Genomic DNA, 13922 nt, shown 5'->3' with positions numbered 1-13922 from the left:
ATCTAAAGCGGCGAACTATTATATTAATAATAATAATTATTTTTTAATCAGAACACAAGAAAACTTGTTTTAGAACACGATGATCATGACGACATGTGAAATTTTGAATCTGGGTTCCGAAAGCTCTGAGCTTGAGCCCCACATACAACAGTTTGCTCTAATTATATAGGGCGACTTGAAATTCGTGATGGTTCTTGAGCCCCGATGACTTCAATTGCATGTTTTCAAATGGAACACCCTGTATATTAGTGCCAAGTGCTGATTAGAAGGATTGCATAATCTCCAACCATTATGAGCTTTCTAGCATATCTAAAATGCTTCTTTTTTTTTAGGAAATTTTACGCTTTAGGTATAGGAACATATTATATAATTTCATAGGAAATTTAGTGCTCTTCTCGAATATGCGCTAATATACAAGGCGTTCCAATGAAATAAATGCAATCGACGCCGTTTTTCTCTTCATCCGAAGGGCCACTAATTTCAAATCGCTCTGTATAATTTAAAACAACTTTCTGTGGGTCGGGTTCAAGCACAGAGCTTTGGAAACCCAGACCTGTCATGTCCATGTCAGTGATGCCAGATCGGTAATCTGCTACCTACTCAATGAAGGTGTATTGATTTTTGCATTCCAGTAAAGATTATTTCCGGGAAATTAAAAAGACCTTAAAGGAGACTTAAAGGATTCACAGAGATGTGCGCTGCTGACTGCAACTGTAATCGCATTAAGAAATTGTGGCTCCTCTCTACTTGTTAGTCTTATGTAGTCCGATATTTGAATATTTTCTGCCCAGAATTATTTTTTATGTGCAATAATATACAGGGTGTCCCATTCAACATTGAAGTTCTAGGTACTTTTTGATAGAAGCGACAACGCCCGACTGTAATCACCCTGTATACCGCATTTCAATGGATCGTTTTGAGTGAACACTTGTAAACATCTGGCGAGTGAGCATAACTGTTTTGAAGGCACCTTTTTTTTTAAATAAATCCCTACCACTGAGTACTGAACTGAATTCTTGGCCTCTAAAAATCAATATTCTAAATGCAGTAAAACTTCAACATTTTGATCAATATCCCCGAGACGATTGAAATTGCGAGTGAATATTGCCAAAGATAATTTCCATATATTCTTTAACTTTAAATATTATTTTAATAATCTAGCAAAAATATAACTGGGAAACTGTTAACAAATATTTAACAAATTGCAAATATAATTTCGATAGAACCTTTCCAACCATATCTTTTTCTCTTAAGGTTTCACTTATGTTTCGGAAATTGCTGCAAATATCTAACCCAACAACTGTTAAGACAATTTCGATACAATTTTTCGAGATGTATTATTTTCTAGTTCTGCTAAAAAACAGCAACATTTGTAATCTTTTCCATTTATATCTCAGATAGAATTACAAATATTTGTTTTTTGGTTTTTAGCTGTTACCCGACATATGCGAAAAACAGCAATGTTTTAAAAATTGGGCTGATTTTCTAACATCTAAAAAGTCCGAAGCAAAAAACAGCAACATTTTTACTTTTTTTTTATACCTCAGAAACAGTTGTAAGTAGGTGCTCTAAGTTATTTTTACAACTCTGAACATTTTGCTTTACATTTTGCTGCAAAAATCTGACCATTTGTAAGAACCGTTTCAAAGTCAAGTTCTTTTCTTTTTAATTTACTCAAAAGTTGAAGGCTTTAAATAAATTAGAAGCAAAAGCCGCAGTATTTGAATATTTCGGTTTCTATCTCAAAAACTGTGGGAAAACAAAGAAAACATTACTGAATAATCGATATATATTGACCTTTTTCCTATACCATATTTTTCCGAATCACATCATTTTGTACGATTAAGTGCAGTAATTATACCAATTAAGATCAACAAATAAATAATCTTCTATGAAATCGAAACCTATTTAAAGCATAGTAAATACAGCTATTTATCTATCTAAAAAAATAAATATATACTGATCAATGGCACTGATCTACGCATGTTGGCGATAACAAAAAAAAAGGAAATGCGTGGAATGAAAGCTTCGAGACTGGTGAGAAAGAAACTGAAATAGACGGAACGGGACGGTCAAGGGCAGCCCGCCTGGCGGCGTGTTTTCCTCTATTGATCCGGGAAACGGAATGGAAACGCTAAGGAAAATTGGGAGAGAAGAATTTACCGACAGGGAGCCAAGCCTGAGGAAACCTGATTACCTGATTAATGAGTTAATTCGTCAATAACAGAGGAAATAACAAAAAAACATAGAAAACAATTTACAAAATCAATATCTTATAATCTATCTATTATCTAAATCTATTAGTGACAAAAAATTAAAATGTTCAGTGTTTATTTAATGTAAACATACTTTTATTGCAGGCAATTAATGGCTAATTTACTGAATGAACTGAAAATTTTGCTTTTGAGCTAAAAATGACTAACCAGTCGTATGAAAATAAAATGCGCAAATGTAAAAAACTAATTTTGAAAAAATCATCCACTATAAAAACAAACGTCTCATTTTCAGTTTATGTTCCGATCAATTTGCCTTAATTTAAATCGAAATTAGTACACAATAATTCGTCCATATCGATTTTGTTCCGGTTATGACCGTAACGGTAAACAAGCAATAGTTTCTATTATTATAACATTTATTAATGGGTGTTCGTCCATCTTCCGTGTCATTTGTCGTACATTGTATAGAACTATTGAGAAAATTGGACGAAACAATCGATCACTGTTACATTTTTGGAAGAGGACAATATTGTAAACGATGCGAATTAATCGTTACAAATATACATTTGAGAATTAGTATTTGCGTATTTTTTAACTAATGGGTCAAGTGACTAAAAAGTAGCAAATGCTTGGAAATGGCATTCTTAAGTAAATACGTAAGAATGTGCGAATAAAACATTGCCATGAAAAAGTATTTGTTTTTCTACGTAGTAAGTATTTTCAGGTGGAGGAAAGGCTCAGATTTTTCATTAATATGAGTTACTCTGGTAAAAGATACCTGTTTAGGTGTTTGGGTTTATCGGTCAATAGATAGCGACATAAACTAAATCACGATTTTTCATGGGCCGACATTTCGGCTATATTTATGTTATCCCAGGGTTCTAAAACGGGAACAGAGTGATTGCAGACTTAAATATAGTGAAATTCGTTTGATAATCCTTAATTTTCCTGCTTTCTTTGTTAATTATGTTTTTAAATTTATTTCTAATAACTTTGTCGATCTTGTCATGTATCGATTTTACTTTGATACCCGTTTCACTTTTGTTTTATATTAATGACTAAACAAATGTTTTGTGTTAAGGACTATAAAATTAATTTTACTATATTTAAGACCGAAACCACTAAGTTCCCCGTTTAAACCCTTGAGGATGACTTAAATATAGCATAAACGTTAACCCAAGAAAAACAGTGGTTTATTTTCTGCCACTATCTATTGACCGATAAACTCAAGCGTCTAAACATGAACTTTTTACCAATTATTATCATGGTCATCAACAACCACGACATAAGAACTCTGTTGAACCACAACGAATAAAGTACCCATTTGTTATTTTATACTTTTAATTATTCAGTATTTATTTCCTAGGTAAAGTAGATTATTATTCACTGAAAATAAAATGTTCGCTTTCATTATGTAGTGGATATTTTACTAAACATTAGCCTGCTTTAAGAGCTTACTACAATGTTATTCACTGGGTTCAATATCTTAAGCATCAATAAAAGTTCACAAATCAGTTGCGGGTAGAATTGCGTTCTGCAATTTTAAGACTATGATTAGGACTGTTCTTTTAATACAAATGATATTAATAAAATGACAATTTGTCCTACGAATAGTAGATTAAACAGCAAATTTCACGATGCGAGAAAATTAGACACAATGGTCCGAATTGTGAAAAAAACCACGCAAGCTCCAAAAATAAATAATCATGCAATAGAGAAAATTTTACTAAAAATATTTAAAACAAAACTGTGAATCGTAAAACAAGCTCCGGGAAGAAAAAATGATAAAGAAAATTATAAAATTGACCAAAACATTGAATGGTCCCTATTGTATGACTTGAAGACAAAGAATAGTGTACAGCTTTTATCCATTTTCACGAGAAATTATAAAAATGATTAAATGACAAAATTTGGGAAAAAATTCAGAAAAATTGTTCTTTTCTTTTTTATTTTCTATATATTTCTTATTTACCAAAAGCCTTGGCTTCGAAATAATATGCGTGAGCGGAAAAACAGTGATTGGAGAGTCATTAAATTGGGAAAAAATCCGGTCTTTGTGGCAAAAATTATACAGCCACTTGACCAAATAAACGTAGTTCTAATTAACATTCGCCAGTATACAGCAAGATTCGATTGTACGTAATAACGCACGGAGACAATGATTCATAGGCCTTAGACAACCACGCTGCCTGTAATTTGCAACCTCTCATTTTAATTAGCAAAGTGAGCCTTCACATAACTAACGTTAAAATTAACATAATCATATTTGGTTCGTGTTAGTAAGATGAAATATATTCAGATCAGAATAAACAAGACAATTGTTTTATTCTCAAAACATTTACTTTACTTACAAGTTCCAAAACGTTTTTTCGATTTTACCTGACAAACATTCTCAAATAAACCCACGTTTATTAAGTAAAATTAAGGTAAGTAAAGATAAATAAGAATTAAGTAAGTTCAAGTGGTCATCATGTAGTCTTACAGTCAATAGTGTGTGATGCAAACAGACATTTCAAAGAAAATGATGAAATTATTCCGTTCAGATTCGTATCTAGTAGAAAATATAAAAAATCCCTAGATGTGCAAGCTCACGCTTTCGCATCTAGTTTCCTAGATACGACAGATACACCTAGATTAAGAACTCTCTATAATAAAAACATTAGCATGAGTTCGTACAATTGCTCCTTCCTCATTTATAGCTATAATGGAACAATTTATTATGCTTGTCATGAGATATCGTCACTTTTTGCTTCTGTGATATAAAGAGTAATAAGACTTTCTTATGTTAGATGCACTTGATCATTATATCTGCCTCACTTCACATATTCCTCCGTTATTCGTCATAATTTGTTATTTTTTCTAATTTTGCCTTCTCCATTACTCGCCACGAAAAATAACCAAATAATTTTACTAAACAACCAAATAAAGAGCATTTCTTTTGGCTAGACTTGGGCGAAAACTCTTTATACTAATACGACCTAGTTGTCCAAGAGGTGCTAGTGAATATAATGGGATTATTTAAATGATTAGTCGACGTGGTTGAAAGTTTCCTAACGAACAGCATTTGAACGCATTTAAACACATTTAACGGTGATCGTTATCTTTTAGAAACGCATCGGGGAAGAACGCAATAAGAAACTCAAAAAAAAGCTAGCGAAAGCAACTTGGGTGAGTTCAAATCCGGTTTCTACAAATAAATTCAGGCATATGAGAAAGGAGTGTAATGCCGGATGTTTTGTAATTTACGGAGCCCATTTTAAAGGATTATACTTAATGCTCACGGTTCCAAAATTTTTAAATATCACTCAATATTTCGATAGGAAAAAGTACTATAAATCAGACTATGAAGGCTTTCACGGCCGGTCAGATTACATTTGGAAATGTTTTCCGGGCTCATCGCCTTTGAAAATGTCCACCGCAGTTGTGGACGAAACGTCAGGAAGAATTTCCGATAGACCACGGCTTCAAAGCCCGGAAAACATTTCCAAAAGTACTATAAATGTTTAAAAACACCATTTTTTTGTGTGTTAATGTTAATATCTGAAGTGTGCTCGTTTTAAAATTACGTGTCCATCACGTGAAAAAATATGTCGAAGTTTTTCACATTTTAGCACATTAAGCAAAAACCTTTGGTCCGTAAAAAAAACGACTACAAAAAAAGGTAAATAATGCCTGCGAATAAGGCAGGTATAATAACGAATAATGGATGCTTGATAATTGCTTTTTAAGTGCATAATAAGCACTTTGCTCTGATCAATTTTCTAGATTTTGCATAAGTATCTAATTTATTTTTGTTCTAATTATTATATAGTCAAATAAATGTATTCCCGTTTTCCGAACCGTATCGTATTTCTGTCGAGATTTTTCACCACCAGTAGAATTTCCTATTGCCAACTTTTAGGTCATTTTATTCCGGTCATTTTCCTACAATATTCTAGTCATTCTGTCTTTGTTAAGCACTTTATGTGAGATATGAAAACAAGGGCTATTCTTGGCGTTTAGCTAGCGATATCTACACCTCTACAGATATTAGTTGACCCAAAAAATGCCATTTTTACCCAACAGCCTTACCACACACACAGTTCGTGCAAATTTTGCCGGTCTCGCACAACCAATAGCATCAGCAATAATTGTTAAAGTACATTTAACGTAACCAATGTTAAAGACATTATTATCACGACAGGGAAAACGGGAGAATAGTTAATTAAAACACACTACAAAATACGGATAAACCCACAACCCACAGGGCGATTAAGAGTGCGACACATTAACTCACATATTTTTAAATAAAAACTTTTATCGCCTAATGTAGCTCACCAAAATTGTTTAAAGGTGCATTTGCTTCTTGTTTGTCTGCCCATTTTAACGAACCATAAGACTTCAAATGTTTTTTGAACAAAGACTATGCAAATTCTTTTTCACAGAAGATTTTTCAAATACTTTTTGCAACAAGACCATGCAAAGCCCTTTTGAAAGAATATTTGAAATATTTTTTGAGCAAAGACTATGCAAATACGTTTTCGAATACTTTTTGATAGAATAATTTCTCAATTTACTGCCGCCACAACTCCCTTATACAGATACATTATCCTGCGACTGACGAACTGACAGATAAAAGGTTTATCGCGTTTATTTTATTCTTTTATTAATGCTCGTTATTTTATTTGTCTTCTACTAAATCAAATTGGTTCATCGAATGATCAAATGTATATAAATGTATACATAAATATATAATGTATATTAAACGCCCGTAGTTTTGACGCAATTAAGTACCTGATTGTTATTATTTTTCAGTTGAAAGTGGAACTCGAATTCCTCACCTAATAGCTATTTCATGAAAGTATCCAAATCAAATATCTATTAATAATGGTTCTCTGAATGAGCCGCATGCAGATACAAGAATAGCTTAAAATTGCATACATTTTGCTTACAATGGTTTTCTTGATATATCTTCTCAAGCGATATCTGTAGAAATAAAACAAATATCCTTAATTGGTAAAAGCTTGAAGGCGATGAAAGAACATACGAAATGTTTAAAAAATACATTGAAAAATATCCATCTTTAAACCCAAATACTTAGAAACTGTACAATAATCAACTTGGTCGGATACTTTGAAAAGCGAAGAATATTGGGAATTGGGCTAAAATAGAGTAATAAAATAGAAATAACTAACACTATCTGTAACATCTTATTTTCAAAGTATTCCAGAATTTCAGCCAAGGCGACTTTCCAATTGTCCCAATTTTTTACTGTAAAATGAGGTGTAGAAGTAACAATTTGGAAAAATTCGAGTAAAACTGTCTTGATTTCAAAACTCATATTTTGTCAATCACCCGGTACACATGTCTATGTATTTGTACTGTTGGCAAATTACAAGCTTTCCGACCTGTCGGAAGTCACTTAACTATGTTAATGCAGTCATGGTTATTTAAAAACCAAGCTGTATTTTTATTGGCACAAATCACCTAATTTTATTAGTAGACGCACATTTTCGCTTTCAATGGTTCATGTTTTCACACTCGAAAAACAAAGCATTCTGATCTCTGGCTTTTGAGTAAACGATTCGATTTTCGCATTAAAATAAATGTTGCTCAAAACAAATCATGGGGATTATCATCAAACTGTCCTCAACATATTTTCAGCATGGACAACAGCCAGAAATAAGACTTGAATATGTGGAAGTGTTGGATTTAGCGTTTCTGAGAAGAACGCCAAATATACCGATAAACCAAAATGAGGACTAGGCACGCGAGTGTGCTAATTCAATTAAATAATTTGCTTATTAAACTCAAGTAATGATGGATCAATTGATTACGTGAGATAATTCACGTTCCTTCCTCGTTGTGGATATTGAAAGAGAACACGTAATATGCTGAAGGTCTTGACTTGCACGAAAGATAAAATATACTCAGGAAAAAGCAAACGTTTATTTACCTTGCTCGGATGTTCGTTATTCTCATCAAAATTTAACATACACTTACATTATTTTACTACACTAAAGGAAACCAACAGGAACGAAGTGTGTGTACTAAAGATAAGAAGACATTCACACCATATGTACTTTCATTCTAACAAGCCGGAATTCATATGTACTGTATGATCTAATACGAAATCTCTGTTCCACTTTCAAAAACAAGTTTTGCACATAAAGGCAATTAATGCTTCCTCAATTAAGATTTTTAAAATTAAATGTAGAATCGCTGACAGACTGGCGCACCGCGACGGTGTTCGTATTTTTACGAACAGGAAAGTGTTTTTAAAACTGACCTGACCTAAATACCACACCAGAATATTTACGAAGAAGTGTTTTTTAGCAAAGCACATAAAGCGATATTTTTAATTCAGTTTTTTCCACAGAGTCACGCGTTACGTTTCAATGGCAATCGATATTAGAAGCTAAATTGCGTAGATAGTGTTATCTTAATTAGAAAAATTAGCAAAGAAACATCGATCCTATTCCTATCAGTTCCTAAAAACTCGATAAGTTGCACAATTTAGATACCAACAAAACATGGCAAAACAGTTTTCTCATAAAAACAAACAGCGTGAATAACAACGTCTAGTAATATACATCAGTATGATTATATTCGAACACCTAAACCATGACAAGAAAATTGTCACAATTTTTTTCGCTTGTGTATTAAAAAAAATTTCCGAAATATACAAATAAAGCGGGGTTTTATGCGCCATAAAAAGTGGTTGACAATGGATTTTAGAGCGGGTTTCTAATAGCTTAAAAAAAGAAACATGAGTCGCATTAAATATAGAAGAATTGAAAAACTGAGACCATATTTATTTTAAATTATTATGATTATCGAAAAAAATCTAGTCTATGTAAGGGTTCATATGATGAAGCGGGGTTTGATGATGGAAACGTTCATACATTTTTTTGTACAAAACAATTTTTGAGTTCTTGTACAAGGGTTTCTTTGTACTTACGCGTTTATTTCAAAATTTAATAAAAATTTGTTGAAATGAAAGTTTTATATATTTTTTGCATTATCAACATTTTTAGTCAGAATAGCAAACATGTTGCAGAAAATCTGAAATTTTGATAGTTTGCCAATTTTGGTAATGGTCACCCTATATATTTAACAAGCGCGGGTTCTTCTGATCCTGAAAAATGTGCTATATTTTACCCGCGTTTTTCAAAAAATCATTTTTTTAATCTTAAAAAAATAAAATAAAATAAAATAACGTTTCCACAAGACAGTTGTTCAAAATACTCTTCGACTTCATTTTCAGAGTTCAATATATTTTTGTCCTGTTATAAAGGCGGATAAAACTATCAACATTTTTCTGAATCATTTTTGCTATTCTGACCTCAAATGTACCTACTTAATACAAAAAATATATTAAATTTTCATTTCAACATTTTTTTGATAAATTCAAATAACCACTGCACTGACGTGATAAAATATACGGAAAACCCGTGTACATGTACACAGGATATTGGGTGGTTCTGTATAATGAAGTTTTAGCGTGTGTAAATTAGGTACTTGCGATTTAATTTTATATAGGATATCAACTGCTATTTTATCTTTTCTTTCTATTGAAATATATTCAAATGCATGTTACTAAGCAAAAATAGGCGCATAAGTATATCAGAGAAATGATTCACCGTTTTGCCAAATTTTGAAAAATTTAGTTCAAGTAAACTTGAACTCATGTTTTTTTCATGCATATTTAGTCATCAATCTGAGTTAACAACTACGTTAAGCCAACGCTGATTTTCTTATCTTGACACTGTTTGAACGAACAGATATTTTTGCACACACGGAAAAATCACAACTTAGTGTTTGAGTAAAAAATATTTAATGCTCTTTCAGGCAAAACAAAATGACGTTGATAAAATTTTCCAAATCTATGAAGGAACTTTATTACTTTAGGTTGAACGAGACTTGAAATTTGACAAAGAAATGTCCTCATTCTGCTGATACAAATGCATTTTGGCAGCAAAGGAATAGTGATTTTGTGAGGATCAATGATCAACATAAGTAGAAAACTTTGGGGTGACGAGCAGAAAAATGTATTTATTATGAATGATATTGTAATAAGTACCATCTAAGAGTCATAGTTTTTATAGGTTCACTCAGAAAAAGTTAAAAATAACTAGGTATTCAGTTATAATAGATAATGACTAAATTGAACCTTATTAAGATTAATCAAAAACTGCGAAAATTTAAGATGTTAAAAATGGCTAGATCACACCATTTCGAGTAAAAAAGTGATTGAGCTCTTTGAATTGATCTAAGTGATTGAATAGATCATTAAGTAGACATTAGAAAGCCAGTGTATTGGATCATCCAGAATTTCAAAATGACTGTTTTACACTACTGCGCTCTTTCCTTTAAAAAATCACACTATGGCAAGTAGGAATTAAACATTTTTACAATCTTTAGAAAACACTTGACTAAAAGTAAAATGCTGAAAGGTTTAACAGCTCATTAACATCGGTCTCTAAATAGAGGTATTTTTTTGAAAATTTGCATCTCCCAAACTAAAGCAAGTAGCAATTTCAAATCTTCACCGCATTTAGAAGACACTTGATTCTGAACATACTGAAAGTTTTTGATAAATCCCCGTAAATCCCAAGTTTTGGCAACTTATTAACATCGGTCGCCAAATGGATGTTTTGACTCAACTGCACTATCTCCTATGAAAATTCGCATCTTTCAAACAAAAGCAAGTAGCAATCCGAAATTTTCACCATTTTTAGAAGACATTCGACTCATAACATTCTGAAAGTTATAAACATGGCCTAGAATCCTGATTTTTGCCAGCTTAGTAAGTGTGCAGCATTGCATTTTATATTGAAAATTTAAATCTTTCAAATTAAATCAATCAGAAATTTCAAATGTTCATCTTCCTTAGAAAACATTTCCCTCTAAAGATGCCGAAACTTTCATAAAAATCGCAGCTAATTTTAAGTTTTGCAATCTTGCGATTTGCATCGATGTCAAAATGGATGTTTTTAATAATCTGCGCTTTCTCCTTTAAAAATTCGCATCTTCCAAACTAAACCAAGTAACAATTTGAGTTTTGCATCTTTTATATTTCTTCACTTTTTACTCTTTTCCATAAGATAACATTCCTAACACGTCCCACCATACCGATGCTGCACGGGCAAAAATCAATCATTAACAAATGCGCCAAAAACATTAACAAGTATCCACCAAAACTAAGACAAATTAACAAAAACGAATTAACGAAAAAAAATCAAACAAACTAACTAAAACTATGCCAAACATGTACAAAATGGATTTAAGAACAAATCCGTTTTCAGCTGCAAGCAAAATCTATATTTGAAGGAAAAAAATCAGTTAATAATTACTAACCGAAACTACCAAAAACTAAAGAAATTAACCGGAATTAGCTCAAGTACCTACAAAATGTGTCACATTAACTGTGGGTCACTAACATCAATTAACATTGTATTTTCAATGAGTGAAAAGTGATCGAACACTGCATTTTCCCAAGAAACACATTTAAGAAAAGTTGTTAGTAAAGGTATTAAGTATCTATAAGATGATCATTTTGTTAACTGTTAACTTTTAGCACTAAATTTACCAATGTAGAAATCGATTTGGCTGCGTTAACTTTGAAGCATTGAGCTCGTTATAGGAGACATATTTTAGACACCCTTTATTTACAACCAATTACTTCAGAAGTTGATAATATTTTTTCAACTCACATATTGTGTTTTTTACAGAAGGTTTCAGCTAAGAAAATCTTGGTCAATTTTTCGTTCTTTCCTTGCTTTACACTAAATGTTACTAATCCAGAGATCGTTTACATTGTTTAAGTAGTAATCGTATGAGTAATTAATGAAGATTTATATATGGAACACTTTCTACGCACTTCAGTACGATTATCATAAGATATGGATGTTTCTGCAGTTGCAAATAGAGAATTCTGGCAAATATCAAGCGTGGCAGGATCTGATCATTAGATTTTTTAGAAGCAATGAGTCCAAGAATTCGAAAAAGTGCAGATCAATTTTTTTTCTTCACTTCGAAGAAATGACGCAGATTTTAGAATCTTGAGTGCATACAAATAAGCATGTCATGGAAAATTACCATAAATTGTAGAAAGTCTTCAATTCGACTACTAAAAAAATAGACAGATGTCCGGTTTAGGAAAAACATGCATAGAAGACTTATTCAACAATGAGGAGTTGTGACAGAAAACAATTGGCAATTTGACGCGTATTAAGAAGTTAATTAGGAGAATATCACAAGGAAATTCTTTGAAAACACAGTTTTAAGCAAGTTGAATGAATAATATTGTTAGCAGATGATCGGTAGTGCGAGACCGCTCCACTCTCACATCATGACGTAAATGCAGAAATATCGCTTGTTCCATCAAAAGTAAAAAAAATTCTCATTGATTTCATCTGGTAGATCTAATTTGAACGATACAACAAAGCTGTCTTCGATGTTTATCATTTATTCATAGCTGGGACCAGACTAGGTGTCTCCTGGAAGCATTCAGTGCACTCTGCAGGCGTGCAAACAAAGAGATTATGAGAGCGAGGGACTCGAATATATAATGGGTTCCCCTTGGGATAGTCGGATTTACAATGGTATATGCGATGAACCAACTTACCCCGATTGAAATACAGTTCTCCTCTCCTCCAGAGGGAAATTTAACCACAAACTTGGACCCTGCCTTTTCCTCTGAATCATTCAAAGGCCGAAACCGACACACGACTTTTATACTGTCCTCGGCCGGTATTTCGCGTTCCGCCGACATTTTCTTACACTTTAACACTCACAGCACGAAATAAATAATTATAAACTATTACAAAACTAAATTGATACACATTTGTATTAGAGTTTCGCTGCACTTTTTTCTTGTAGAAACTGACGTTTCATCTACATCGAACAGTCAGCCATTTTGCTTTTCCTTGTGTCAGGATGTGTTAATTTTAAACGTTCCATTCCAACGTTGCCATTTCTACTATAAGTAGAATGGGAAAAAAAATTCAATCTATTTTTAATAAACTGAATTGAGATTATAATTTTTTCATGATTTGTCTATTTTTTGCAGTTTTTAATGTGCACCTTCTTCAAAATAATGCAATTTTTTTTAAATCGTTTGGTAGCCACTAACTTTTTGTTAAACTTTTGTATTTTCAGAATATTATTAATTTAATTAAGGATATCAAATTAATAAGCAAATCACGATCATAAACTTTAATGTGGGTATTGTTTGAAAATCTAAAAAAGTAGGGGGTTTTTCTGAAAATTATCATCCAAAAGTTAACAATCGGCAACCTTAAATTCTGTGCCCTTCTATGGCTCCATCTGCTAACTAATCTAAAATAATAGAATATGCTGCTGAAATTTAAAGGAGAAAATGTATAAAATTATAGGAATACTATGGATATATTTATTTATGTCAAGGTTTCGTGGCATTTGCTTCAAATTGGTGAGTTTTTGGGACATTTAGCCACCCGAGAAATATAGTTTTCCCCCGATGTTTTGCACGCATGAACCCATTCATGCGTGCATCTACAGAGGTGAAAATGATGTAGTAATAGTTTAATTTTTAGATTAATTAAAGACAATAGTTACTGGGAAAACATGCACTTCAACAACGCAGACACGGCAGTATGAACAATAACTACGGAAAATTAAGAATCAGATTAACGCTGTTGCCTAATTTAAGATTAGGTATTTTTTCAATTTTGCGTTTATAAG

The 13922-nt window shown here is 32.3% G+C and overlaps 1 protein-coding gene across 3 annotated transcripts in view; it reads right to left on the bottom strand.

Moving 5' to 3' along the window:
* Positions 1–13922, bottom strand: part of LOC109539544 (kinesin heavy chain) — a 36203-nt gene that overhangs the window by 15653 nt on the left and 6628 nt on the right. The window contains exon 1 of one of the 3 annotated variants that reach the window (XM_019907338.2): positions 12826–13143. The exons of 1 other annotated variant lie outside the window; for it this stretch is intronic. In XM_019907338.2, coding sequence (XP_019762897.1) covers positions 12826–12972 — 147 coding nt within the window. In that variant the 5' untranslated portion in view covers positions 12973–13143. Of the gene's footprint in view, positions 1–12825; positions 13144–13922 lie in introns of those variants that run through there. One more of the 3 variants, XM_019907339.2, reaches the window with a different exon arrangement.

This window comes from Dendroctonus ponderosae, unplaced genomic scaffold (assembly GCF_020466585.1).
Source record: "Dendroctonus ponderosae isolate FM_Combo_2020 unplaced genomic scaffold, Dpon_F_20191213v2 Dpon_F_20191213_5, whole genome shotgun sequence".
Lineage (NCBI taxonomy): Eukaryota > Metazoa > Arthropoda > Insecta > Coleoptera > Curculionidae > Dendroctonus > Dendroctonus ponderosae.
The sequence above is the reverse complement of the archived record's forward strand: the minus strand, read 5'-3'. Positions and strand labels throughout refer to the sequence as shown.